Source organism: Melanostigma gelatinosum, assembly GCF_949748355.1.
Source record: "Melanostigma gelatinosum genome assembly, chromosome: 11".
Lineage (NCBI taxonomy): Eukaryota > Metazoa > Chordata > Actinopteri > Perciformes > Zoarcidae > Melanostigma > Melanostigma gelatinosum.
In genome coordinates, this window is record NC_136644.1 from 5,409,457 (window position 1) to 5,423,455 (window position 13,999).

General features: G+C 43.2%; 1 protein-coding gene across 3 annotated transcripts in view; it reads left to right on the forward strand.

Moving 5' to 3' along the window:
• Positions 1-13,999, forward strand: part of LOC306785022 (mitochondrial glycine transporter B-like) — a 41,463-nt gene that overhangs the window by 25,159 nt on the left and 2,305 nt on the right. For all 3 annotated transcript variants that reach the window (XM_079279247.1, XM_079279248.1, XM_079279249.1), the window contains 4 exons: positions 11,648-11,772; positions 12,323-12,407; positions 12,531-12,710; positions 13,265-13,433. In XM_079279247.1, coding sequence (XP_079135373.1) covers positions 11,648-11,772; positions 12,323-12,407; positions 12,531-12,710; positions 13,265-13,433 — 559 coding nt within the window. The remainder of the gene's footprint in view (positions 1-11,647; positions 11,773-12,322; positions 12,408-12,530; positions 12,711-13,264; positions 13,434-13,999) is intronic.

Consider the following 13,999-nt stretch of genomic DNA (forward strand, 5'->3'; position numbering starts at 1 on the left):
TTCCGGTCTGATGTTCAATCCTGTCTCTGCGAGTGTCTTACTCGTTACCTTCGCTGCTGCACAGTGAGTGAGGTGGTGTCAAGTAGCTCCATTTTACCTTTCACCTTTACTGCATGTGAGGTTGCCAATACTACCTCCCATGGACCGGTCCACCTTGGTTCACTCCACCTGCGCTCATGGACTCTTATCCACACCAGACTGCCTGGTGACACATCAGCCTGCTTCCTTTCGTCAGCTGCTGCTTCTGCGTTTGTCACCTGAGAAAACAACACTCGGCTCATGTTAGTTAGAGCTCCCGTATATTTCTCAATTTCTAGAGTTAGCAAGTCTAGTTGTGGTTTATCATGACGTTATTAAATCTCAAAATTTGTGAGTAGCACCTTTACTGAAAACTATTCTAAATGTGGATCTACAAAAAATGTTTGACACCTTACCATAAATGTTTGACACCTTACCATATCCCCCCTTCACCTCGATATCTCTGCTGTAAGGGATCACATGGCAACCATCTATGTATCTTGCTATACACTGAACCTCCTCATGGTCCTGGTGACAGCATGGGCATCTGTTGATGTCTCATGGGAGGAGGTCCAGCTGGACCTGGTCGTAGGTACTGCTGATGTTGTGGTGGGAACGGAGCATGTTGTGGTGGTGCACTGATCGGTCCTCCTGCTCTTTTATGAGGGCAATCCCTCACCCAATGACCTTCTCTCCCACATACGTAGCACACTCCTTTACTTACAAGACCCCCACGCCCCCCTTTATCGTTACCTCTCCCTCTGTTGGATGCACCACTTCTGCATCGTGGTGGGGGCTGATTGTACACCACCGTGGGGGCTGGTACTGCTGGATTTTGTTGCTGCTGGGCTTCTGCTGCTATCATCTGTTTCTTGGCCTGAACTTTTCTATTTAATTCTCTGTCGACCTCTGCTACTTGCAGTTTCAGCAGTCGCCGCTGCATTCTCTCTATGTCTTCCTGTCCTTTTGTCTTCTCAGTTAGCTGTCGCTGGTTGTAGTGAGTTAGGTGTTTCCTCCACATGGCATCTTTCATGTTGCTCAAGCCTACTACTTCTCCCAGCGCTGTCCGTACCGGTGGAGGCAGGCCCATCTGCACAGTGTGTCGCCATACTACAGTGGTGGCTTCATTGCCGTCATGTCTCCCCCCTGTTGCCCTCTGCCACTCTTCTTCAGCTCTCCTCAGGTACTGATGGGTTTCTTCCTCTGGTTTTATCTTCAGTCCCGAAAGAGAGTTCGTTTTTGGTTTTTTGGCCCAGATTCTCCGCATTGCTGACCAGAAAACTCCTCGAAAGTTGTCAAATGGGGTTTCATCCCCCCTGTTGGTCGTTCCTGTACTTACCTCCAAAATGTTCAATTTGGCTGTTCCTTCGGTGTGGATCATCACGGCACGGATGTCTCCCAATGCCAATTTATCAGCTGCTGTGAGTTTTTCAAAGACACGGATCCACGGATTGGCTCCACCTGCCAGCGGTGGCAACGCCTTTTCCAGTGCGTCCATGTCTCGATGTCCCCATGGCACAAACTCAGCTTGTCCGTTGGATTTTACCAGCTCTCCTACTTCCTTACTCTGCTTCTTTAATGTAAACATTATGCAGCCTAGGAGTATTCAAATGTGTGTATTAAATGTGCATGCTTGTCATCACCTGAATCAAAGTCAACTCACCCTCTGTGCTGTATGGCGTGTGGCCGCTGACTCCAAAACTGGGATCCGCTGCTCCACTTCCCAGATCTGGACCCACTCAACCACGCACCTTGACTAAAACAAACACAGAACTGCCAAAAGTTCAGCAGTAAATGTTAGCATACGTCTGTAGTGTAAGAGAGGTCAACGATCTCTCAAATATGTTGCGCCGTCCGTGTCAAAATTGATTCTTAGGAACTATGTAAAATAGTAAGTGTACCAAAATTAGTCAATACTGGATATGTGAAGGAATCTCGAATCCAAAATTGAAGCTAGAATTCCGAAATCAAACTCAACATCTAAATCAGAATCACAATCACAATCCAGTTCCAAATCAGAATTCGAAAGGTTTAAAATTGGAAGTAAAATGAAGTTAAAAAACAATGAATAATTAATCAATTAAATATTAAATTCAACTTTAAAATCAATAACTGTGTTCAAAGATATTCAATCAGAAATACCAATGCAAGTCAAACTGTTGAACTGCACTTACACTCTGGTCTGCACAATAATGAGTCACAATTAAGTTCAAGAATTGAAGAACACCTGAAACCCTTAATCTTTGTTAAAATGCTGAATTAAAACCAAAGTCAACGACTAAAGTTATAATGCTTAATTAAAACTAAGGTCAGGATATAAGCTCACAGCTCTTAGACAATGAATCTCTGAAAAATTCAGATTCTAAACACTTCTTTACGGTTACCTGCAGTTACTCCTTCTTCTGTTTAATTGTTTTTAAATCTCCTTTTCTTTTGCCTTATGTTTTGATGCTTTTAATGATTTTATGTGAAGCACTTTGAATTACCTTGTTGTTGAAATGTGCTATACAAATAAACTTGCCTTGCATTGCCTACTGCGCCGAACCGGAAGTTGTCCTGCGCCAAACCGGAAGTTGTCCTGAAACCGGCTTTTTTGTAACAGATATGCTAACCGCAATGCTAACGACAAAAACGGAGCTTCTAATAAAGCATACGCACACACAAGTATCACCAAAATCCCACACTTTAATTCCACTCATACGCCTTCTGTCTCCTCTCTCACTCCAGCCGTTATTTTATTTTATAAGCACTTATTTTACATACACAGTACCGCAACACCGGAGCTACACGTAGCTAGCGTTAGCTCCCCACAGCGCGGTCATGCAATGTTAATCATTTTAAACGTATTTCCACGCTGCTAAAACACAGACTAGTCACACGTATTATTGGACTTATTTAGTCATCATTTTAAACGTATTTCCACGCTGCTAAAACACAGACTAGTCACACGTATTATCGGACTTAATGTCCGTTTTTTTAGTAACCTTAAATCCTCTGGTTTAACCAGACCCTACGATCGTCGTATATAACCTTTCACCCAGTGTGTTCTCACAATCGTATCTCCCCACAACGCTATCGCCAACACGGCAACCACGCACATGACAAGACACAATTGTTACCGGACTTATTTATCTTTTACCCACCCGAACGTCCTTTAATATCTTGCATTCAAAAGCCTCCCAGCACCCCGCGGCAATCTTACCTTTTGCAGACTCGATTCCCGGCAGCAGTGCCTGGTTGCTTCCAAAGCTACCGAAGCTGTCCTGGCTCACCAGCTCCTTCTTGTCAGTGTCTTTATTCCATTTTGAACCACACCATCCAAAACTCAAACTCTAGGTAAGGCCGGCGAGGTAATCCGCGGACATCGGGCTCTTACCTATACCGAGCAGTGTTGGTCCGCCACTCCCAAAGAACACGCAGTTCGGCCTATCAGGGCTGCCGCCCATCAACGCTTATCGATTCAACGCTCCCAGTCCTCGCAGTTTACCAAACGCTCTGAATCTCAGTATTCACTGAACTAGTCCCCTCTGCTCACCCTGCTAGTATACTTCAGACTGCAAATCATAGCTTACCTCAGTGGAACGAGGCCTCCTCCGGGGAACGTCCTCACCGGCACCTCAGAGCTAGCTGTTAGCAACGCTAGCCAAAGACACTTCCTCTAAAGTTCATACAAAACTAACTCACAGATTTCATGAAACGGCTCTGCCTACCGATATGATGGGCCCAGGAAGTGTGTTTGACCAGTGCAGCCTTCAGCTCACGCAGCGAGGCCGGTAAGGAAGTCTCCATCTGGGGTGCCAAATTTGTTATGGAAGAATTTTACCTCACAACAAGAGAGAAGGCCAGAGCACATGTGACTGCCATGTGCCGTCGACACGCTGCAATAATAACGCTACCAAGGCTGGATTACAATTATAAGGAATTTAATTCCACTGATGTAAGCACGATTACAGTTATACATATGGAGTATATACTCCTATGACATATTAAAACAATAAAACCCCATTTGCAAAAAACTCTACTCAGCTCCTCAGATATAAAAAACACGTCTGTTCTCTGCGAGCATCCAGGTGAGAGAGAAAAAGGCTTTAACTTAAACCACCCACATCTGTTCGAAACACCTCCCCTTCCATTTATCTCGATTCCTATTGGCTAACTTCCAGGAGTGTATTCGGCTGTCTGGCTCTGAGTTTACTATCACATTCAATGACTGTCAGTTACGTTTTAATCCCATCTATAATAATCCTTCAAAATGAAAGTTTATACTTCTGCAACTTGGCAGAAGTTTCATGCTTCTGCATGTTTGTTTATCTTAATTATGCATCCTCGAAACCCTTATGATTATGACTAACTATGAATTATTAATTATGAATTATTAAACACTTTTATTATATCTACTAACTACAGTTTTTTACTCAAATTTCTTACATAGATCACATGTACATCAAGTACATGTGATCCACCAGGTGAGCCATGTAAATTAGTCTTAACATCTGAAGAAGGAATTCACTTCCCCTTTCAGTGATAGACCAATCAACATAACCTATTTATTTTTTGAGGGAAACCGGAGAACCCGGAGAAAACCTCAGGCTAAACTAATTCAGGGGATCAACAGAAGGTCATGGAAAAGAATGTCATGGCTCACCTGGTAGATCACATGTACACCAAGTACATGTGATCTACCAGGTGAGCCACGGCATTACATTCAGATACAAAAGAATGTCATGGCTCAACTGGTAGATCACATGTACATCAAGTACATGTGATCCACCAGGTGAGCCATGTAAATTAGTCTTAACATCTGAAGAAGGAATTCACTTCCCCTTTCAGTGATAGACCAATCAACATAACCTATTTATTTTTTGAGGGAAACCGGAGAACCCGGAGAAAACCTCAGGCTAAACTAATTCAGGGGATCAACAGAAAGTCATGGAAAAGAATGTCATGGCTCAACTGGTAGATCACATGTACACCAAGTACATGTGATCTACCAGGTGAGCCACAGCATTAAATTAAGATACAAAAGAATGTCATGGCTCAACTGGTAGATCACATGTACATCAAGTACATGTGATCCACCAGGTGAGCCATGTAAATTAGTCTTAACATCTGAAGAAGGAATTCACTTCCCCTTTCAGTGATAGACCAATCAACATAACCTATTTATTTTTTGAGGGAAACCGGAGAACCCGGAGAAAACCTCAGGCTAAACTAATTCAGGGGATCAACAGAAAGTCATGGAAAAGAATGTCATGGCTCACCTGGTAGATCACATGTACACCAAGTACATGTGATCTACCAGGTGAGCCACAGCATTAAATTAAGATACAAAAGAATGTCATGGCTCAACTGGTAGATCACATGTACACCAAGTACATGTGATCTACCAGGTGAGCCACAGCATTAAATTAAGATACAAAAGAATGTCATGGCTCAACTGGTAGATCACATGTACATCAAGTACATGTGATCCACCAGGTGAGCCATGTAAATTAGTCTTAACATCTGAAGAAGGAATTCACTTCCCCTTTCAGTGATAGACCAATCAACATAACCTATTTATTTTTTGAGGGAAACCGGAGAACCCGGAGAAAACCTCAGGCTAAACTAATTCAGGGGATCAACAGAAGGTCATGGAAAAGAATGTCATGGCTCAACTGGTAGATCACATGTACACCAAGTACATGTGATCTACCAGGTGAGCCACAGCATTAAATTAAGATACAAAAGAATGTCATGGCTCAACTGGTAGATCACATGTACATCAAGTACATGTGATCCACCAGGTGAGCCATGTAAATTAGTCTTAACATCTGAAGAAGGAATTCACTTCCCCTTTCAGTGATAGACCAATCAACATAACCTATTTATTTTTTGAGGGAAACCGGAGAACCCGGAGAAAACCTCAGGCTAAACTAATTCAGGGGATCAACAGAAGGTCATGGAAAAGAATGTCATGGCTCAACTGGTAGATCACATGTACACCAAGTACATGTGATCTACCAGGTGAGCCACAGCATTAAATTAAGATACAAAAGAATGTCATGGCTCAACTGGTAGATCACATGTACATCAAGTACATGTGATCCACCAGGTGAGCCATGTAAATTAGTCTTAACATCTGAAGAAGGAATTCACTTCCCCTTTCAGTGATAGACCAATCAACATAACCTATTTATTTTTTGAGGGAAACCGGAGAACCCGGAGAAAACCTCAGGCTAAACTAATTCAGGGGATCAACTCATGGAAAAGAATATAATGGCTAACCTGGTAGATCACATGTACACCAAGTACATGTGATCTACCAGGTGAGCCATGATGTGATCCACTTGGCAACTTTGGCAACTGTGCGAAAACATCCTTCTATAATGAAGTCTAAAACATGGTATTGTACAGACTTGTTGCATGTTGCTTGTATGTCATGCTCTTGTATCTGAATTGGTTATTGTGGAGTTGGAAGATCTACCAGGTGAGCCATTGTAACAAAACAATGGTTTAGGGCTTGACCGGGGGTGATTCTTGTTGCAGCATTTGGATCGAGCAACCGTTTTAGGAGATTAAAAAATGCCATTAAGTCTTCCTTTTCAACACAAATATTAAAATTTGAGGCTAACTCTATTGCTTCATCCAAAGTTTGGCCAATGTCGAAACTCCACTTTGAAATTGGCTGGATACCAGTTGCCTCCTCGTACTCTTCTGATGTCTTTAGTCTCCATCTTGAATTGGGAGAGGAGTGCTCCCTGTTGAAATACTCGTTGGTGTACATTCCAGCATTCAGCAGGTGGTCTTCTGGCTGGCCGAGTAGATGGCAAACAGTTTTCATTACGTGGTATGATGAGTCGTCATTGAAGAGGTCCTGGCCGACGTGCAGTTCTGCCAGGAGACAGCCCAGTGCCCACATGTCGATGGCTTCAGATATGGGGAGGCCTAAGATCACCTCTGGAGCTCTGTATGCACAAGGTTGCACAATCATTCCTTCTCTTACGTCTGATACTGACATGGCCAAACCAAAGTCAATTAATTTCAGCCTGAAGGGCTCATGCTGGTGGTTGACGAGCATAACATTGTCAGCTTTCAGGTCTGTGTGAATGATGCCGATACCCTTCAGGGCTTCAAATGCCACAAGTAGCTGACGTGTTATGGGGCGGATTTCATTAAGGGTCAGGAGTGACTGTCTCTCACGCATCAAATCCAAAAGGCTCATGTCCAGTTTCTGGAAGGCGATGCAAGACATGCCTTCGAATATGAAACTGTCTTTGAATGTCACCAAGTTGTTTTTCTCTGGGTCAAGGGTCCTGAGTTGTTCCAGCATTTTCACTTCTCTGATGTGATATTTAACGTCGTCGTTGATCTTGATGGCTACAGTCTCGTATGTTGTTAAATTGATACACTTGGCAACTTTGCCATAACGTCCTTGTCCAATTAAGTCTAAAACACGGTATTGTACAGACTTGTTGCAGAGTATGTCATGCTCTAGTATCTGAATTGGTTCTTGTGAAGAGTCTGCGCTCTCATCGCTGGAGCTGTCTGTGTCTGAGAATCCATCTGAGTCAGTTGATTTATCACATTCATCTGAATCATATGGGGGGGAGACGCCCATCAAACCACAGGCAGTATTTGCATAAGAGGTGTCCATGTGATCAACCAGGTGAGCCATTGTAGCAAAACTATGGTTTAGGGCTTGACCGGGGGTGATTCTTGTTGCAGCATTTGGATCGAGCAACCGTTTTAGGAGATTAAAAAATGCCAATGAGTCTACATTTTCAACACAATTATTGTCAATTGAGTAGAACTCTATTGTTTCATCCAAAGTTTGGTCAGTGTCGAAACTCCACTTTGAAATTGGCTGGATACCGGATGCCTCCTTGTACTCTTCTGATGTCTTTAGTCTCCATCTTGAATTGGGAGAGGAGTCCTCCCTGTTGAAATACTGGTTGGTGTACATTCCAGCATTCAGCAGGTGGTCTTCTGGCTGGCCGAGTAGATGGCAAACAGTCTTCATTACGTTGTATGATGTTGTGCCATTGAAGAGGTTCCGGCCGTAGTACAGTTCTGCCAGGACACAGCCCAGTGCCCACATGTCGATGGCTTCAGATATGGGGAGGCCTAAGATCACCTCTGGAGCTCTGTATGCAAAAGGTTGCACAAGCATTCCTTCTCTTACTTCTGATACTGACATGGCCATACCAAAGTCAATTAATTTCAGCCTGAAGGGATCATCCTGGTGGTTGACGAGCATAACATTGTCAGCTTTCAGGTCTGTGTGAATGATGCCGATACCCTTCAGGGCTTCAAATGCCACAAGTAGCTGACTTGTTATGAGACGGATTTCATTAAGGGTCAGGAGTGACTGTCTCTCACGCATCAAATCCCAAAGGCTCATGTCCAGTTTCTGGAAGGCGATGCAAGACATGCCTTCGAATGTGAAACTATCTTTGAATGTCACCAAGTTGTTTTTCTCTGGGTCAAGGGTCCTGAGTTGTTCCAGCATTTTCACTTCTCTGATGTGATATTTAACTTCTTCGTTGATCTTGATGGCTACAGTCTCGTATGTTGTTAAATTGATACACTTGGCAACTTTGCCAAAACGTCCTTGTCCAATTAAGTCTAAAACAAGGTATTGTACAGACTTGTTGCAGAGTATGTCATGCTCTAGTATCTGAATTGGTTCTTGTGAAGAGTCAGTTGATTCATCCCATTCATCTGAATCATATGGGGGGAGTGTGAGAATCAAATCATAGTCATCATTTGCATAAGAAGAGGTGTCCATGTGATCTACCGAGTCTAAAACAAGGTATTGTACAGACTTGTTGCAGAGTATGTTATGCTCTAGTATCTGAATTGGTTCTTGTGAAGAGTCTGCGCTCTCATCACTGGAGCTGTCTGTGTCTGAGAATCCATCTGAGTCAGTTGATTCATCACATTCATCTGAATCATATGGGGGGGAGACGAGCATCAAATCACAGGCAGTATTTGCATAAGAAGAGGTGTCCATGTGATCTACCAGGTGAGCCATTGTAACAAAACGATGGTTTAGGGCTTGACCGGGGGTGATTCTTGTTGCAGCATTTGGATCGAGCAACCGTTTTATGAGATCTAAAAATGCCATTAAGTCTTCCGTTTCAACACAAATATTAAAATTTGAGGCTAACTCTGTTGCTTCATCCAAAGTTTGGCCAGTGTCGAAACTCCACCTTGAAATTGTCTGGATACCAGTTGCCTCCTTGTACTCTTCTGATGTCTTTAGTGTCCATCTTGAATTGGGAGAGGAGTGCTCCCTGTTGAAATACTGGTTGGTGTACATTCCAGCATTCAGGTGGTCTTCTCGCTGGCCGAGTAGATCGCAAACAGTTTTCATTACGTTGTATGATGTTTTGCTATGGAAGACGTCCTGGCCGCAGTACATTTCTGCCAGGAGACAGCCCAGTGCCCACATGTCGATGGCTTCAGAAAAGGGTTTCATTTGCTGAAACACCTCTGGAGCTCTGTGTGCACAAGGTTGCACAATCATTCCTACTCTTACGTCTGATACTGACATGGCCAAACCAAAGTCAATTAATTTCAGCCTGAAGGGCTCATGCTGGTGGTTGACGAGCATAACATTGTCAGCTTTCAGGTCTGTGTGAATGATGCCGATACCCTTCAGGGCTTCAAATGCCACAAGTAGCTGACTTGTTATGAGACGGATTTCATGAAGGGTCAGGTGTGACTGTCTCTCACGCATCAAATCCAAAAGGCTCCTGTCCAGTTTCTGGAAGGCGATGCAAGACATGCCTTCGAATATGAAACTATCTTTGAATGTCACCAAGTTGTTTTTCTCTGGGTCAAGGGTCCTGAGTTGTTCCAGCATTTTCACTTCTCTGACGTGATCTTCAACATTTTCGTTGATCTTGATGGCTACAGTCTCGTATGTTGTTAAATTGATACACTTGGCAACTTTGCCAAAACATCCTTGTCCAATTAAGTCTAAAACAAGGTATTGTACAGACTTGTTGCAGAGTATGTCATGCTCTAGTCTCTGAATTGGTTCTTGTGAAGAGTCTGCGCTCTCATCACTGGAGCTGTCTGTGTCTGAGAATCCATCTGATTCATCCCATGCATTCCATTCATCTGAATCATAACTGGACATTTTTCCTATCAAATGTTTCCAAATAGTATCCAAGTTGAGTATATTCAGAGGTGCTTATCTTGCTGTGGGTGTGTGATTCTGTCTAGAGAAATATCATTTATATAGACTCTAAGAATGTGATGTCATCAATTCTAGTTCTAGAACATCAAAGTCACATGTGATGTAATACATTTTTGACATCACAAAGTTCTAGAACATCAAAGTCACATGTGATGTTACCATGGCAACATCACATGTGATGTCACCATGGCAACTCTGCATTCTAAATTCCGTGGAGTGGAGCTTGAAAAATATTGTGTAATTTTTCAAAACAACTTGCCTTCATGCCCATAATTTTTATTTCTATGATTTCACTTCAAACTGTTATGTTAATTTTGCATGAAAGATGTCTCCCAGTCCACTCTCAGTGTATGCGCACTGGAAGATTTCCACACACATTTTTGAGAGGAAGGGATCTTTTAGAATAGAAAATGTAAGAATAGACTATGCGATACGCTCTAAACAGAAGGGATCACAGCTGCAGGTGCACTAAATGGTTAAACTTTGATGTATTTTCTTGTCTTTCATGTGAATAGTTTATGTAATTGTGAAACAAAATATGAAACAGATGTATTAACTATTAAAAAAACACATTTGATCAAGGAAAGATGAATATGAAAACACAATTACAAAGAAAAGTGTTACAACACCCAATTGCCCACAATCCAAGACTAATGAATTACTTACCACTCCCCCTCCCCCTCCCCCTGTTCTCTCTCTATGCTGTCTGCCATTAGCTCAGGGAGCAATGCCCCAACTGGACAGCAGGTGTGCTCTTCAGCACTGCAGCACACAACCCACTACAATTCTATCATGTATGTGGGTGTAAGAGGGTGTGTGTGTGTGTGTGTGTGTGTGTGTGTGTGTGTGTGTGTGTGTGTGTGTGTGTGTGTGTGTGTGTGTGTGTGTGTGTGTGTGTGTGTGTGTGTGTGTGTGTGTGTGTGTGTGTGTGTGTGTGTGTGTGTGTGTGTGTGTGTGTGTGTGGACTGTCTCTGCACATCTCCCTCATCTCCACTGTGTGGAACCTGGCCCCTGCTCTGTGCTACAGGCTTGTTTTTGTAATGGAAATGTCATACAAGCATATTTGTATTACATTTAAAGTCCATTACATTTATATGAGATCATCTTTATTTTGGATCACATTTCTGTTGTGTCAGGATTTCGTAATGCAGATATTTGTTTGGATAATATTGTTGCATTAATGGAGGGGTGACCAATGGCGAGAAAGATGTTGAATGTCATATTTTCACATTATGCTCTTTACACTGTGACTAATCCTTTATGTTTCTCTTTGCCTCTTACCTCCCACTGTCTGTCATCCTCCAACACCACCCTCTCATTTCTCTGTCCTCCTTTCTTTGCCATCCATCCATACATCCATCCTCTCCATCCTTCCATCCTGTATCTCCCCTCTATTGCCCCTCTCACTGTCTCTCTCTCTCTGTCTGTGGTCGTCCTCAGGCTCACCCAGCTCTCAAAGCCTTTCTGTGTGGCTCTGTCAGCGGCACCTGCTCTACGCTGCTCTTCCAGCCTTTGGATCTGATCAAGACACGGCTGCAGACCCTGCAGAACAATGCCAAGCCGGGGTATGTGTGTGTGTGTGTGTGTGTGTGTGTGTGTGTGTGTGTGTGTGTGTGTGTGTGTGTGTGTGTGTGCCCATATAACACACAGACACTCTTCATGTGCATGAACATGCAAACCCACGTACACAACACATTCTGCTGCATGCCGTCAGACGCGTGCACTTCAGCATGGCCCTGGTGTTCTCGTTCTTTAGCTCGACCTTTTTCCACAACATGCTCTCCAGATACAAAGCGACACATACGCAGCATGGCAAGACACGATTTTCAAGCAGTGCTCGCCTGAATGTGCTGTTTTCACCCATATAAGGCAATTAGTCACACCAAGCACTGTGTAATTATACTGTCAGGCCGCTAGATTGCAATTAGCCCCACTGGTAACAGCAACCGGAAATGTTCACGGTATTTTTATTTCAAACAACGTTCCACAGGTTGAGGCCTTTAGTTAATTATTGTTTAACGGTCCAAACTGTTTATCTTTGTCTGTTTTTGAGTGTCCATATGTTTGTTTTTTCTTTGAATGTGTCTGTAACCATTCCTAAATTTCCTCCTGCAGTGCACCAAAGGTGGGGATGTTTAGCGTTTTAATCAACGTTATCAGAACAGAGAGTTTCCTCAGTCTGTGGAAGGGAGTTTCACCAGTGAGTAACCGACCTTACATTTTATTTTCAACACTTCTACAAGAATTCCTGCAGTTATACATCCCCGTTGCTTGTATGAATCAATTGTGAAACATGTTTGACACTGCTGTTTCTCTCTGGCAGTCATTTGTGCGCTGCATCCCCGGCGTGGGCATCTACTTCAGCACCTTCTACTCCCTGAAGCAGCACTACTTCCTGGAGCGGGCCCCCAACGCTGGCGAGGCTGTTCTGCTCGGAGCAGGCGCCAGAGCTGTGGCTGGTGTCTGCATGCTGCCGTTCACTGTCATCAAGACGCGCTTTGAGGTGAGCGGCAGTTTCTTTTTTTTTTTTTTACACCGAGAGACCTCGGAGCCCTTCTGACCTGAGATGTGCTGCATGACTCGAGGACGTTAACACTTCGCCGATCATCTGCTCACAGTCCAGTTTTAATTGATGTTTTTTAATTTGTTAACTGGGCAGTTAGGATATTTGTGTGTTGTAATAGATTCATTTAAACAAGTTACGTTCTAAATCCCTTGTATATGCATGACACACGCATATTCAACAAAGAGTGATAATGTCCTTTCACGACACGTCCACCTCCACCTTATGCATTAATCAGTTCTGCTTCGTTATAGCCCTCATTAGCTGACGTGAGACTGCACAGCTGAGCACAACAAATATGGTCTCCAGTGTATGTGTCTGTCTCTCTGAGTAAGAGACGTATCCAATGAATGATCATTACACCTGGCATGCATACATTTACAACCACAATCTTCAACTGGTACTCCACCGCGGCCTCCTGTAACATTGTCGGCAACATTTGTTTTTAATATATATGTTCCGTATTCATTCTCCATGTCCGTATGTGGTTTCAGAGTGGCTGTTACAACTATGTGAGTGTGGCAGGCGCTCTGAGGAGTGTGTATGAGACGGAGGGCTTCAGGGCTCTGTTCTCAGGGCTGACTGCCACGCTACTCCGAGACGCTCCGTTCTCCGGCATCTACGTCATGTTCTACAGCCAGGCCAAGAAGGCGCTGCCTCAAGGTGAGAGCCACACTGCGTCAGCTCATCAGGATGTGAAGCGCTGTTTTCTCGATCTAGATCTGGTGAGCAGCGGGTCGTCTTAAGTGTTGTCCTTGTTCTACAGAACATTGGTGAAGTGTATCGTGAACGGGTTAGTGCTTTGGAAAAGCGGGTTTTTAATACACCTGTTTTTTTGTGCATTTTCAATCAATTAATAAAAAATCTGAGTGGAAACACCAGAATAAATACAAATAAATAAAAAAATTACAAAATGAAAGTTGAAAAATTGCAGAAAGTCTTTGCTGAGTTAGAAAGGTTGGTGTATCGATATAAACGAAATATGATAAATGATAAACGCATCTTTTCTCAAATACATGACTTAGAAATAAATACAATATTTCCATCATGTTTTCCACACAGTCTTCCGTTGTTTGAGGTTTGACTGCTGTCATTTAATAACCGTTTAATGACACCCAACTGGACAAACGGCGTCACCAGCTGTTTATCGCAATGTGCCCAATTGTTCTACATTGAAACGTGCGTGAATACGCATTTTCTTTTGCCATTTTTTCTGGCCATTCTGTCAA